A 13,674-nucleotide genomic window follows, 5' to 3' on the forward strand; every position below is an offset into this window, starting at 1 on the left:
TTATTCTGACCAATGACCAGTCATCTTTTATTTGTATATGTATCCTCCTACTTTGAAGGGGTAAGAGGGGTAGGATCTAGAGCAGGGGTTAGCAACTAGATTCAGCCGCGGGACGATTTTTTAAGAGCGGATGGTACACTGCCAGTTGACCACAACTAAGCCCAAAAGAGATTGTATTTGAAAGTGTCAATTATTTCATACCTTGATTATTTATTTTATTTATGAAAACATTTGCAGGAGGAAATCTCTTGAGATGCACCATCTCGTTTTCAAGTGTCCAAATGAAAAAACTAAAGCTATACCCAGTAACAATAATACTAGATATACTGTCTAATAATTATAATAACAGATAAATAGTCATTTCAAAAATTACATTCATTTTAACGGCATAAAACCGTTTAACAACTACTAATAAAAACTACTGTTACAACTAATACAACTAATAAAGCGAATTAGCATTAATACAGTTTACATACACTTAGGTTGGAGTCATTAAAACTCGTTTTTCAACCACTCCACAAATTTCTTGTTTACAAACTATAGTTTTGGCAAGTGGGTTAGGACATCTACTTTGTGCATGACACAGATAATTTTTCAAACAATTGTTTACAGAACGATTATTTCACTTATAATTCACTGTATAGCAATTCCAGTGTGTCAGAAGTTTACATACACTAAATTGACTGTGCCTTTAAACAGCTTGGACATTTCCTGAAAATGATGTCATGGCTTTAGAAGCTTCTGATTGGTTAATTGACATCATTTGAGTCATTTGAGTCATTTGGATGTGTACCTGTGGATGTATTTCAAGGCCTACCTTCAAACTCAGTGCCTCTTTGCTTGACATCATGGGACAATCAAAAGAAATCAGCCAAGACCTCAGAAAAAATATTGTAGACCTCCACAAGTCTGGTTCATCCTTGGGAGCAATTTCCAAACGCCTGACGTTCACCTGTACAAACAATAGTACGCAAGTATAAACACCATTGGACCACGCAGCCGTCACACCGTTCAGGAAGGAGACACGTTCTGTCTCCTAGAGATGAATGTACTTTGGTGCGAAAAGTGCAAATCAATCCCAGAACAACAGCAAAGGACCTTGTGAAGATGCTGGAGGAAACGGGTACAAAAGTATCTATATCCACAGTAAAACAAGTCCTATATCGACATAACCTGAAAGGCCACTCTGCAAGGAAGAAGCCACTGCTCCAAAACCATCATAAAAATGCCAGACTATGGTTTGCAACTGCACATGGGGACAAAGATCAAACCTTTTGGAGAAATGTCCTCTGGTCTGATAAAACAAAAATATAACTGTTTGGTCATAATGACCATCGTTATGTTTCGAGGAAAAAGGGGAGGAACACCATCCCAACCAAGTACACCATCCCAACCGTGAAGCACAGGGGTGGCAGCATCATCTAATACAGTTGAATGACAGACGCCTTTATCTAGCTTCTGATGGCCTAGCCAATGGCTGATTTAGCAAGCTAGATTTATCTCCCCAGAGCCCAGCAAAGAAAAATCCTGATTGGATCTTTTTTTATATTCAGTGTTAAACCCTTTCTTTCCAACAAAAACTGAAGAGATTAAATCAGAACATCATTGAAAATAATAATATTATTATAATTATTTTATAAATTCTTAGCACTTCTCTGAAGATGTAGAAGGCCCTTTGGTCCCCACTTAATTCGGGTTACTAATCATTTGTAATTTCCTCAGCATGCATTTTTTTCACTATTCTGAATGTTTAAAGAATCCATATGTTCTGAAATTTGAACACCGAAATACTGGACATTTTGAACTTTTATTACGGTGGTGATTTGGCAAAATTACTATCATAGTCTTGAATTGTACTCGCATCTGGCCTTGGTCTTGATTCGGTCTCGGAACCCTTGACCCCCTCCCGGTCTTGGTCTTGACTCAGACCCGATTTGCTCCGGTCTTAGTCTTGAATTGGTCTTGACTATCACTGGAGTTACAAGTGTCATGTAATTATTGCATGCTATGAATATGGGACCAAATACTTAAATTTATATTACTTTAATACACAAGTGAATTTGTTTTCCGCTAAAATGGGGGTGGACTATGTACTAAAAGTACTGTAATTTCACTCAAATGTAAGCTGACAGTCTGCACTTTAACCTCATAATCATTGTTTGATTTCAAATTCAAAGTTTTGAAGTATAGAGCCAAAAGAAGAACAAATGCTTACTGTCCCAATAATTACTGCGGGCACTGTATTTATTTTTTTATTTGTGGGAATACTTGGTAAGCAGATTTAAATGAAATACATTTTTAGCTGAATTCCAGGTGATTTTAGTATTTTATTTACAAAAACTTTAGAGGGCCCCAAAAAACAACTTGCGGCCGGTTTTGGCATGTTCCCGACCTCTGCTCTAGAGTCTGGATGATCCTATCCGCCAATCACGGCTGTGTCTGTAAATATATTAACATTTGTATCAACACGCACACGATTAGACCAAGCATTTCAATGGCAAAAGGAGGCTCGGGAAATAAATGATAACTTTTTACTGCAGTGGGCTACTTGGTAGTCTTAAAGAAATCTGCTTTGAAACAAAAGTATATACCTCACACACATGGTTATGGGCTTTAAAAATGTCAGATATAGAGCGGAAATGTATTACATTTTGAGATTGCATCCCAATATTACACTATATCACAGAAGACTGAAATATAAAGAAACACTGACTTTTTTATGTTTAATTCTGAAATTCTGAAAGATTAATATCATTCCACCCATGCCACTAGGTTATTTGACTGAAAGAAAGGGCTATAAGTATATTTGGAGTTACAGTATTTTAATGAAATAACACAGTGATTTATTAGACATACAGTGATGATTAAAACATTTCATTAAAACAACTGCATGGGGACTTTAACAGGGAGCCAGTGGCTAGCACTGGAATAATACAAAATAAATAAAACGTGGGTTATGGTCAAAATTCTAGCAGACATTTTGTACTAGCTGAAGTTTATTTTGTGCCTTATCCAGGTAGCCAGAGAGTAAGGCATTGCAGTAGTCTAATCTTAAAGTAACAAAAGAATGGAATAGCTTTTCTGCATAATGTTTTGACAAAAGGTTTCTGATTGTTGCAATGTTACAAAGACGGAAAAAAGCTGAAAATTCAAATATTTTTGTTATGTTAATCAAAAGATCGATCAAGGTCCAAAGTAAGACCGAGGTCCTTCACAGATTTATTTGAGACGACTACACAACTTTGGAGATTCATTGTCAGATCCGACAACAGATCACTTTATTTATTGGAACCTAAAACTAATATCTCTGTTTTTGTCCGAGTTTAAAAGTAGAAAATTATCCGCCCTCCACTTCCCAGGGTAGGCAATTTTGAGGCTTCACCATGTTTCATCGAAATGTACAGCTGTATATCACCCTCATAGCAGTCAAAGTTGACATTGTGTTTCCAAATTACATCATAAGAGGTAGCATATATAGTGAAAACATTAGTGGTCCTAGAATTAAACCTTGAAGAACACAAACTTACCTTTAATTTGTCGGAGGACAAACTATACACAAACAAACCAATATCTTTATGACTAATAAGATGAACAGAAGCCAAATAATACAGCTATTGTGTTTGAAACTCCGGTGTTGATTTTAATTTCCAGGTTCTTCTTTACATACTTGCTGCCTCACAGTGCCCCACCCACTCTAAGACCCCTACTGGACAAGATAGTCAACGCCACAGGTGAGTGCCCACTGGGGACGGTCAGTTCAAAGTCACATTTTTAAAATATCAACTAACGTTCAAAAGTTTGGGGTCACTTAGGAATGTCCTTATTTTTTAAAAGAAAAGCAAAAAAATTTTGTCAATGAAAATGACATCAGAATGATCATAAATACAGTGTAGACATTGTTAATGTTATTGTTAATGTTATGTAACTGACTATTGTAGCTGGAAATGGCTGATTTTTAATTCAATATCTACATAGGCGTACATAAGCCCATTATCAGCAACCATCACTCCTGTGTTCCAATGACACGTTGTGTTAGCTAATCCAAGTTTATTATTTTTCATTAGAAAATAATTTAGCAATTCTGTTGAGTATCTGGAGCATCAAAATTTGTGGGTTCGATTACAGGATCAAAATGGCCAGAAACAAATCATTTTCTTCTGAAACTCATTAGTCTATTTTGGTTCTGAGAAATGAAGGCTATTCCATGCAAGAAATTGCCAAGAAACTGAAGATCTTGTACAACGCTGTGTACTACTCTCTTCACAGGAAGGGAGTAGTATCTGATGCTCCAGATACTCAACTAGTCTAAAGAACTAGTCTAATGATCAATTAGCCATTTAAAAAGATAAACCTGGATTAACTAACACAACGTGCCATTGGAACACCGGAGAGATGGTTGCTGATAATGGGCCTCTGTACGCCTATGTAGATATTCCATAAAGAATCATCTGTTTCCATCTACAATAGTCATTTACAACATTAACAATGTCTACACTGTATTTATGATCATTTTGATGTTATTTTAATGGACAAAAATGTGCTTTTCTTTAAAAAACAAGGACATTTCTAAGTGACCCCAAACTTTTGAACGTAAGTGTAAGTTTCATTAAGTTGTCAACTAACTTGAATTCGAAGTGAATCAATCAACAAAACCTTCAACCATGTCACTGGATTTAGGTTAAAAGTTGGGTGAAAAAGAGACAAGAAATTCTGAGAAGTCTGTATGGTGATGACTTTTTGCAAATCCAATCAGTTTTCCACATTGATTCAAAGTCATAACATTTTGTTGAAATTATGTTGAAACAACGTTGTTTCAACCAGGTTGTGCCCAGTGGGTGTGGGTGCCCTCTCTCTGTGCTATCCATGTTATATGCCTGAGATGGATCACTCTCTCTCTCTCATATATTCTTCCCCTTTGCTCTCTCTTTCCTTTTCCTCACTCCTCTCCCTCCTATCAGGCTTCTCATCAGAGTGCTGGTATGTCAGCCGGGTGTTTGAGATCTGTTTTACTGGGACACAACAGGCCGTGAAGATGCAAGCCGCGTGGGCGGGCTGTGTGTTAGTGTATGTGTGCATCTGTGCACGTCTGTGTGTGTTTGTGCGTGTGTGTACGAACTGGGGGATGGGTCAGGTGATCCTATCTCTCCTAGTCAGACAGAGAGCTTAACGACCTCCGATCAGTGTCTACTTTAAGGGAAGCAAACACAGACACTGCCCCATGTCCCTTGATCCATGTTCAAAGACTGAGCTGGGCCTCTTTTGTCTGTGCTATTGTACGCCATTTTTGTTCCTCACAGATTTGGTTGAATGGTATGCTTTAATGTCGCTATAATAATAAGTCATAACCTTTTGTTCTGTGGAATTTTGTTTGACGTGTAGAGTTGAAACTGTGTTGCACTATCTGAATGTTACTTCCTGTGTTGGTTTCAGGAGAGCTGATATGGGGGATAGATGAGACGCTGCTTCAGTTGGAGAAAGTATTGCACCTGTACAGAAATGGATTTTACCTGCAGAACAGCACACAGACACACATAACAGGTAAATATACACACACGCGCACACACAAACAGGTTCAGGTTAGATTAGATTAAGGGTTAGGGTTAGGGGTTAGGGAAAATTGGATTTTGAATGGGAATCAAATGTTTGGTCCCCACAAGGATACATAAACAGGTGTGTGTGTGTGTGTGCCCAGGGGATTGAGGTGGGGAGAGAGAGAGAGCCATGATCATATATACTCCGGACAAATAATAGTAATGAGATTAAAAATATGAAAATGTATATAACGGGAGGGAACTCAATAGGGGACGGGAGAGACTGACAGGTCTACTAATTGCATGGTGCATTGGGAGGAGAGGGGTGAGTGTGAGCTCGCTCTCTCTCCCACTGTCTGTCTCCTTCTCATCTTTGCTCGACAGCTTTCCTTCTGTATCCTTTCACCTTTTCCATTCCATTCTGGAGGATTCTGTTTTCACTGTCTTACATTCACTTGGTGCCCCTTGCTCGTCATCTTTTACTTTCACATGTTCTTTCTCTCTCCCTTCCTGGCCTCCCTCAGTGTTTCCTCGCCTCGCTCCATTGGCAGTGTAAAGTAAACCCAGACAGTTATTGACCAACGAGTGCTCACAGCCCAAAGGGCCGAACACAGTGTCTGCTTAACCTTTTACAAAGGACACTGGTGCTACAGTAGGCCTCTCACTCTCCAGTCTCCAACCTGAGCTCCTCTCTCACTGACACAGAACAGCACGATCACACAGGAACACTGGTAGGGTCAATCTCAGTGGCCAGTATTCGCCCATGCAGGGCTTCCTTGTGGAATGTGGCCTTGCGTCATGTGCTTTTTTTTCCACGATTACGCTCCTGTGCATACTTCCCTTTAGCCCTCCCCCTCCTCCCCTGCTCTCCTCGTTTTCTCTCCCCATCATGCCATTTCTAGAAGCTTTTAAAGTTCTGCATTTAGAGAAAGCGAGCGCTCCATAAAACATTAATTACAGCCATAAAGCGTCCTAATAGTTGTAGTTATTTACTACACGGAGCACTGCTGTCTGCTGCCACGCATGCAGGGGGGCCGGCGCATGGCTGTGAGTGCGTGCATGCGTGTGTGTGTACTTCCACACAGTAAATCTTGAAGAGGTCGCACACAGAGACTTTCTGTCCTGCTCCCCTCCTGCCATCTTTCTTCCTCTTCAAACAGGTGTGTAAACCTTCCCTGTAAATCACCAGGACTACTCCTGGCCCAGCCAGGCATGACACTGATATATATGTCTATTCCTTATTCCAACACCAAAAACAGTAGTTTGGAAATGTTAAAAGTACTAGATTCCAAGACGACGAAAGATATTAAGTAACAGAGAAAGAGAAAAACGGACTCAATGATTCACGGGCTGGAAGGCTTTTAAAGGGGGTGGGGACTTGCTTTGAAGCTGCCCTCTTCTGATCTGGCCCATTGTCACAGTCCTGTGAAGCTTAGTTAAACCCACAGACCATAGGACAACTGGATCCTGATTGTGCAGGATAAGTACAGACGCTTACACTGCTTCATGTAGATGGTATATGTGTCTGTCTCAGTTAAAAACACAACCTACTGGCTACTGAAACATCTCTTTATTTGCTGATTCATGGGTCACATACTAACCAGTACACATATGTGACTCACCACCTGGATTCAGTCTTATGTAGCAAAATGTGAAGTGGTGTTTTTTACATTGGATAAATGTAGAGACTACAAAATGGTATATCATACACTGCATTTGAGGAACAATGGGAAAGTAATTCTGCTTTGAAAGTTGATCAACTTGTAAACTCACTTGAGAAAATCACCTTTGAACATTTTGGTATCTAGTGAAGAGCTCTTCTTTGACTACACCCATTCAGCATCGTTCACACCCTCTTAAGCTTTAGCCCCACCCATCTCGTTTCGCTCTCGGAGCGCACACGACGCTCTGGCCGATTATTTGTATACCTCTGGATAACATGAAAACAGTCTAACCAGCTCTGCTGGCAACAATTTCATTGTGGTTTTTTTTGCAGACGTTTACTGACACCGGCCATATTCCATGGGTGATGTACACCCGTCACGTAATGTTAGCTAATGAGCCAGCCAGCTAAGGTTAGCTTGCTAAACAACCATTAACAAAGTGCCAACACTGCCTAACATTAGGCTCTAACTAGAAAAGCGAACAGCTCTGGGAAATGTATAATAACGTCCGCTAGGGAACCAGCCAGCTAACGTTAGCTAGCTAGCTAACAGTACACTTTAGCTTAAGACATATAGCTAGCTAGCTAGGTAAACAATGAACCACAGCAACACTTATTACCAACACAGACTGACGAGCTCAATTAGACAGACGCCTTCTATATGGCAGACCAATCCAAACTCCTTTTCTGCATGTCCAGCCCACTCATTATAAAAGCCAATCATGGCTAGTTGGAAGGTTGCTGTCTTTTTCTGTGGCTTAACCAACAAGGCTCATAATTTAACAATTGTGTTCATATTTACAGATGGCATACAAGTTTGTTATTAAGGCACATGAAAGTTCACATGTTCGTGATGGCATTTCTGCCAAAAAATGAATTTTTACGTTCAAACGGCTCTCCTGTGAAGTTGTGACTTGCAACATATGACAAGTTTCCTGAATGGGGACACATATGCTCATTATCATGCAGATACAGTACCAGTCAAAAGTTTGGACACACCTACTCAAGGGTTTTTCTTTATTTTTTACTATGTTCTACATTGTAGAATAATAGTGAAGACATCAAATCTATGAAATAACACATATGGAATCATGTAGTAACTAAAAAAGTGTTAAACAAATCTAAATATCTTTTATATTTGAGATTATTCAAAGTAACCACTGTTTGCCTTGATGACAGCTTTGCACACACTTGGCATTCTCTCAACCAGCATCATGAGGTAGTCACCTGAAATGCATTTCAATTAACAGGTGTGCCTTGTTAAAAGTTATTTTGTGGAATTTCTTTCCTTCTTAATGCATTTGAGCCAATCAGTTGTGTTATAACAAGGTAGGGGTGGTACACAGAAGATAGCCCTATTTGGTAAAAGACCAAGTCCATATTATGGCAAGAACTGCTCAAATAAGCAAAGAGAAACGAGAGTTCATCATTACTTTAAGACATGGTCAGTCAATCCGGAAAATTCCAAGAACTTTGAAAGGTTCTTCAAGTGCAGTCGCCAAAACCATCAAGCGCTATGATGAAACTGTCTCTCATGGGGACCGCAACAGTAAAGTAAGACCCAGAGTTACCTCTGCTGCAGATAAGTTCATTAGAGTTACCAGCCTCAGAAATTAAGTGACACGTCTCAACGTCAACTGTTCAGGGGAGACTGCATGAATCAGGCCTACATGGTCGAATTGCTACAAAGAAACCACTACTAAAGGACTCCAATAATAGGAAGAGACTTGCTTCGGCCAAGAAACACGAGCAAAAGACATTAGACTGGAGTCTGTCCTTTGGTCTGATCAGTCCAAATTTGACATTTTTATTTCCAACCTCCATGTCTTTGTGAGACGCAGAGTAGGTGAACGGATGATCTCCACATGTGTGGTTCCCACCGTGAAGCATGGAGGAGTGATGGTGTGGGGGTGCTTTGCTGGTGACACTGTCTGTGATTTATTTAAAATTCAAGGCACACTTAACCAGCATGGCTACCACAGCATTCTGCAGCAATACTCTATCCCATCTGGTTTGTGTTTAGTGGGACTATCATTTTTTGTCCAACAGGATAAGGACCCAAAACACACCTCCAGGCTGTGTAAGGGCTATTTGACCAAACAGGAGAGTGATGCAGTGCTGCATCAGATGACCTGGCCTCAACAATCCCCCAACCTCAACCCAATTGAGATGGTTTGGGATGAGTTGGACCACAGAGTGAAGTAAAAGCATCCAACAAGTGCTCAGCATATGTGACTGACCGGCTCGATTCAGTCTCATAAAGCAACATTTGAAATGTTGTTTTTTACATTTGATAAAAGTATAGACTCAGAGCTAGAAAATATTATATCATACACTACAGGTGAAGAACAATGGGAAAGTAATTCTGCTTTGAAAGTTGATAAACCTGAAACCTCACTTTTGAGGAAATGGCCTTTGAATGTGTTGGTACACCTAATGGAGAGTTCTTCTTTGTCTACATCCATTCAGCATCATTCACACCCTCTTAAGCTTTAGCCCACCCATCTCCTTAAGGGTTGATCCGAGTGTTCTGTCATAACAACAGCAGTCAAGCACCCAATTTAACTGGCTAAAGTTGGCTAGCTTGCGAGCTACTTCCAGACACAAATGAGAGACCAGCACACTCTGACCATTTTAATCGCCGTAGCAGAGCTGGTTGGGCTGTTTTTATGCTATCCAGAGCGTTGGTGACTGCAACTGTGCTGTTGGTAACAATTTACACTTTTTTGCCAACGTTTACTGACACCGGCCATATTCAATGGGTGTTGCGCATTCATAAATGTGTCAGATATTCTGCGCTCTGGCACACTCAGACGAGAATGCTCTGAAATCGAAGTAGATAGCCAGAGTGAATTTACCAGCAACGTCTATCAACAGCTGTCACAGTGACATCATGAACATTCTATTGAAATGGGTACTTACGTAATAGTCTTTTGTTAAGACATGTAGCTAGCTAGCTAAACAATGAACCATAATCCCAACTCATGACTTTACTACCCTGCATGAATCAGCAGGTAGATAACCTAGCAGGGTCAGTGTTAGCTAGCTAGCTAAAATTAGGCTACAACTAGCAATGCAAATAGCTCTGATATACAAATAATATTACTACACAGATCATACACGTAACGTTAGATGACTGGCTCATTAGCTAATGTTAGCTACCTAGCTAACAGTACATTTTAACTTGAATTAAATCTACATTCGGACAGAATTAGAAATGTTTATCTGAAAATGTAGTAAGCTAGACTATCTTATCTGGATGTATGCTTCTCGCTCTCTGTCACGTATGCTATGGTTGCCCTTAGTTTGAAGAAGTAATCCAGAGACAAGTGTTTTCTCCATCTCGTTAGCTATCAAAGTCTAATTCCACTGATTTTAAAACTCGGTCCTCCAGAAAGTGGAGTGCAGCAGTTATGCAGTTTTACTACGCTCAAATAGACAGAAGCGCGCTACATGGCAGACCAATCCGAACTCATCTCTCGGGGTGGCAGGGTAGCAAAGTGGTTAGAGCGTTGAACTAATAACCAGAAGGTTGCAAGTTCAAATCCCCGAGCTGACAAGGTACACATCTGTCGTTCTGCCCCTGAACAGGCAGTTAACCCACTGTTCCTAGGCCGTCATTGAAAATAAGAATTTGTTCTTAACTGACTTGCCTAGTTAAAGAAAGGTAAAATAAAAAATATCCAGCCCACGCATTAGCCAATCATGTTGCTGTCTTTTTCTGTGGATAAACCAGCAAGGCTCAATATTTAACAATTGTATTAATATTAACAGTTTGTTATTAAGGCATATGAACAAATCGGTGTTTTATTCGACTTAACTACACTGAACAAAAATATAAATGCAACATGTATATTGCTGGTCCCATGTTTCAGGAGCTGAAATAAAAGATCCCAGAAATGTTCCATATGCACAAAAAGCTTATTTCTCTCAAATGTTGTCTACAAATGTATTTACATACCTGTTAGTGAGCATTTCTCCTTTGCCAAGATAAACCATCCACCTGACAGGTGTGGCATATAAAGAAGTTGATTAAACAGCATGGTCATTACACAGGTGCACCTTGTTTTAGGCTACTCTAAAATGTGCAGTTTTATCACACAACACAATGCCACAGATGTCTCAAGTTTTGAAGGATTGTGCAATTGGCATGCTGACTGCAGGAATGCCCACCAGAGTTGCTTCCAGATCATTTTTATGTTAATTTCTCTACCATAAACCGCCTCCAACGTCATTTTAGAGAATTTGGCTGAATCTCCAACCAGCCTCACAACCGCAGACCGTGTGTATGTTGTTGTGTGGGCGAGCGGTTTGCCCCATGGGGGTGTTGGGGTTATGGTATGGGCAGGCAAGGATCTGTACACAATGGAAGCTGAAAATCTCCCAGTTCTTTCATGGCCTGTATACTCACCTGACATGTCACCCATTGAGCATGTTTGGAATGTTGAAATTCATTGTTGAAATTCAAAAGTCTGACCATTCAAACTACTTATTGATACTTGTATATGGTTAGTTGCAACTACGTTGGGTAGTCATGCACTCAAGATTCTATTTTCCACATCAGATCCAGCTAACCATGTCTGGTCAGGCTTAATCAGTAACGTACTGTGGTTGTACAGTATATCTATGGAGTTATTGTTCCACTTGAGAACACTCTGAGAAATAAGGCTTGCTCTACTGAGCATAAAACCCAGGACACAAAACAGACTATTCTATTTTCTACAACAGACATGCTATTGGCTAGAAGCAGTATTTTGATATGAGCCTTGGCAAAGCAAACTTATTTAATTTGATTTATTTTGTATTTTTCGATTTCTGTTTGGCTTTTATTAAATGTCCATCGAACACACTCATTATGTTAGTGGATCCTTAGTGGAACACTGAATCTGGTTAAAACACTGTAGAGCATTTTGTCATTCACTCTGTAATTTGATATTTAAATCAAATTTGACATTTTAAATTGCAACTGCTTACACTCAAATGCAATCTCATTTGTTTATGAATCACCTTTTATTTCAAAGTATAAAAATAGTTGGGGGGGGGTCCCATTTAAGATTTAGGAGTGATAGGTACAGTATTCTCTGATTCAGAGGGGTTGGGTTAAATGCAGAAGACACATTTCAATTGAAGGCATTCAGTTGTACAACTGACTAGGTATCCCCCTTTGCCTTTCCCTCACACAATGAGCTACCTCATTACATGTGTACAGGACCCTCAGTGCATCTCTCCCAGCCAGTGACAAATATGCACACACACATGCTCGCACACACACGCACAAACACACACACCCTTCCTTGCTAACTAAATTACTTCTCTCCTTGTCTTCTCCAGACTATAAGCATGTGGTGGATGCCTCTATTCCTGAGGAGAACTACCGCTGCTGGCCATCCTATCAGCACGATGGATGTCTGCTATCAGTCTTCAGCATCACAGAGGCTATTGGTGTGTGTGAGCGCCATGCCCAGTGCCAAGCATTTGTAGTGACCAATCAGACCACCTGGACAGGTAAGAGTTAAATTTACATTTCAGTCATTTAGCAGACACTCTTATCCAGAGCGACTTACAGTTAGTGCATTCATCTTAAGATAGCTAGGTGGGACAACCACATATCACAGGCATAGAAAGTAAATTTTTCCTTAATAACATAGCTATCAGTAGAGTCAGAGCTACAAGGGATAATTATTATTGATATTTGTTCGGGGGAGGGTGATTGAGGTGAGGAGGAGGAAGGGGAGGAGGATTTCAGAAGATGGGCAGGGACTCTGTACTTGCTTCAGGGGGAAGCTGGTTCCACCATTGGGGTGCCAGGACAGAGAAGAGCTTGGACTGGGATAAGCGGGAGCTGCCCTCTCGTAGTTGTGGGAGGGCCAAGAGACCTGAGGTGGCAGAACAGAGTTGGATGCGAGCTTCGACTGGAAGCCAATGGAGTGTTCGGAGGAGCGGGTTGACATGAGAGAACTTGGGAAGGTTAAAATCCAGGCGGGTTATCATTGTATGGTTGAAGACAATGTGTGGGCTGCATTCGTGTGGCTGCCTGTGTGTATCTGTGTCTGTGTGTTTTGTTCATAAAGTACCCTGTGTGTGTGTGTGTGTGTGTGTGTGTGGGAGGTAAAGTGCCCAGCGTTGTCAGACGTCTCTCTGATCAAACAGAGGCAGGGCCTTCAGTACCGTCGTCTCTCATCACTAACCCCTCCTTTCGAGTAGGTGGCACACACACACACTTCATTAGAGCTTAGTCTGAGAGGAGCACATCAGCATGGAAATCACTATTTATTGAACCAGGCACGTCTAGACCCACATCACTTTCATATTCCTTCTCTTCACTCTTCGTCCTCCTCTCACCCATCATACAGTATCTCTCTCTGGCTCTACCTCCTCTACACACCGCAGTTCTTTCTTTTCAGTCTTTCAATTTTTTTGCCATTTCTGGCGTACGATTGTCATGGCATTCATGAAATGAACAGGTAATACATTGTAGAA

General features: G+C 40.5%; 1 protein-coding gene across 1 annotated transcript in view; it reads left to right on the forward strand.

Annotated features, from left to right (window-relative positions):
• LOC135512417 (extracellular tyrosine-protein kinase PKDCC-like) overlaps positions 1-13,674 on the forward strand; it is a 36,038-nt gene that overhangs the window by 18,731 nt on the left and 3,633 nt on the right. Inside the window, exons 4-6 of the mRNA XM_064934438.1 lie at positions 3,652-3,731; positions 5,431-5,538; positions 12,526-12,699. Of these exons, the coding sequence (XP_064790510.1) occupies positions 3,652-3,731; positions 5,431-5,538; positions 12,526-12,699 (362 nt within the window). The remainder of the gene's footprint in view (positions 1-3,651; positions 3,732-5,430; positions 5,539-12,525; positions 12,700-13,674) is intronic.

The sequence above is a fragment of the Oncorhynchus masou genome, chromosome 24 (assembly GCF_036934945.1).
Source record: "Oncorhynchus masou masou isolate Uvic2021 chromosome 24, UVic_Omas_1.1, whole genome shotgun sequence".
Taxonomy (NCBI): Eukaryota; Metazoa; Chordata; class Actinopteri; order Salmoniformes; family Salmonidae; genus Oncorhynchus; species Oncorhynchus masou.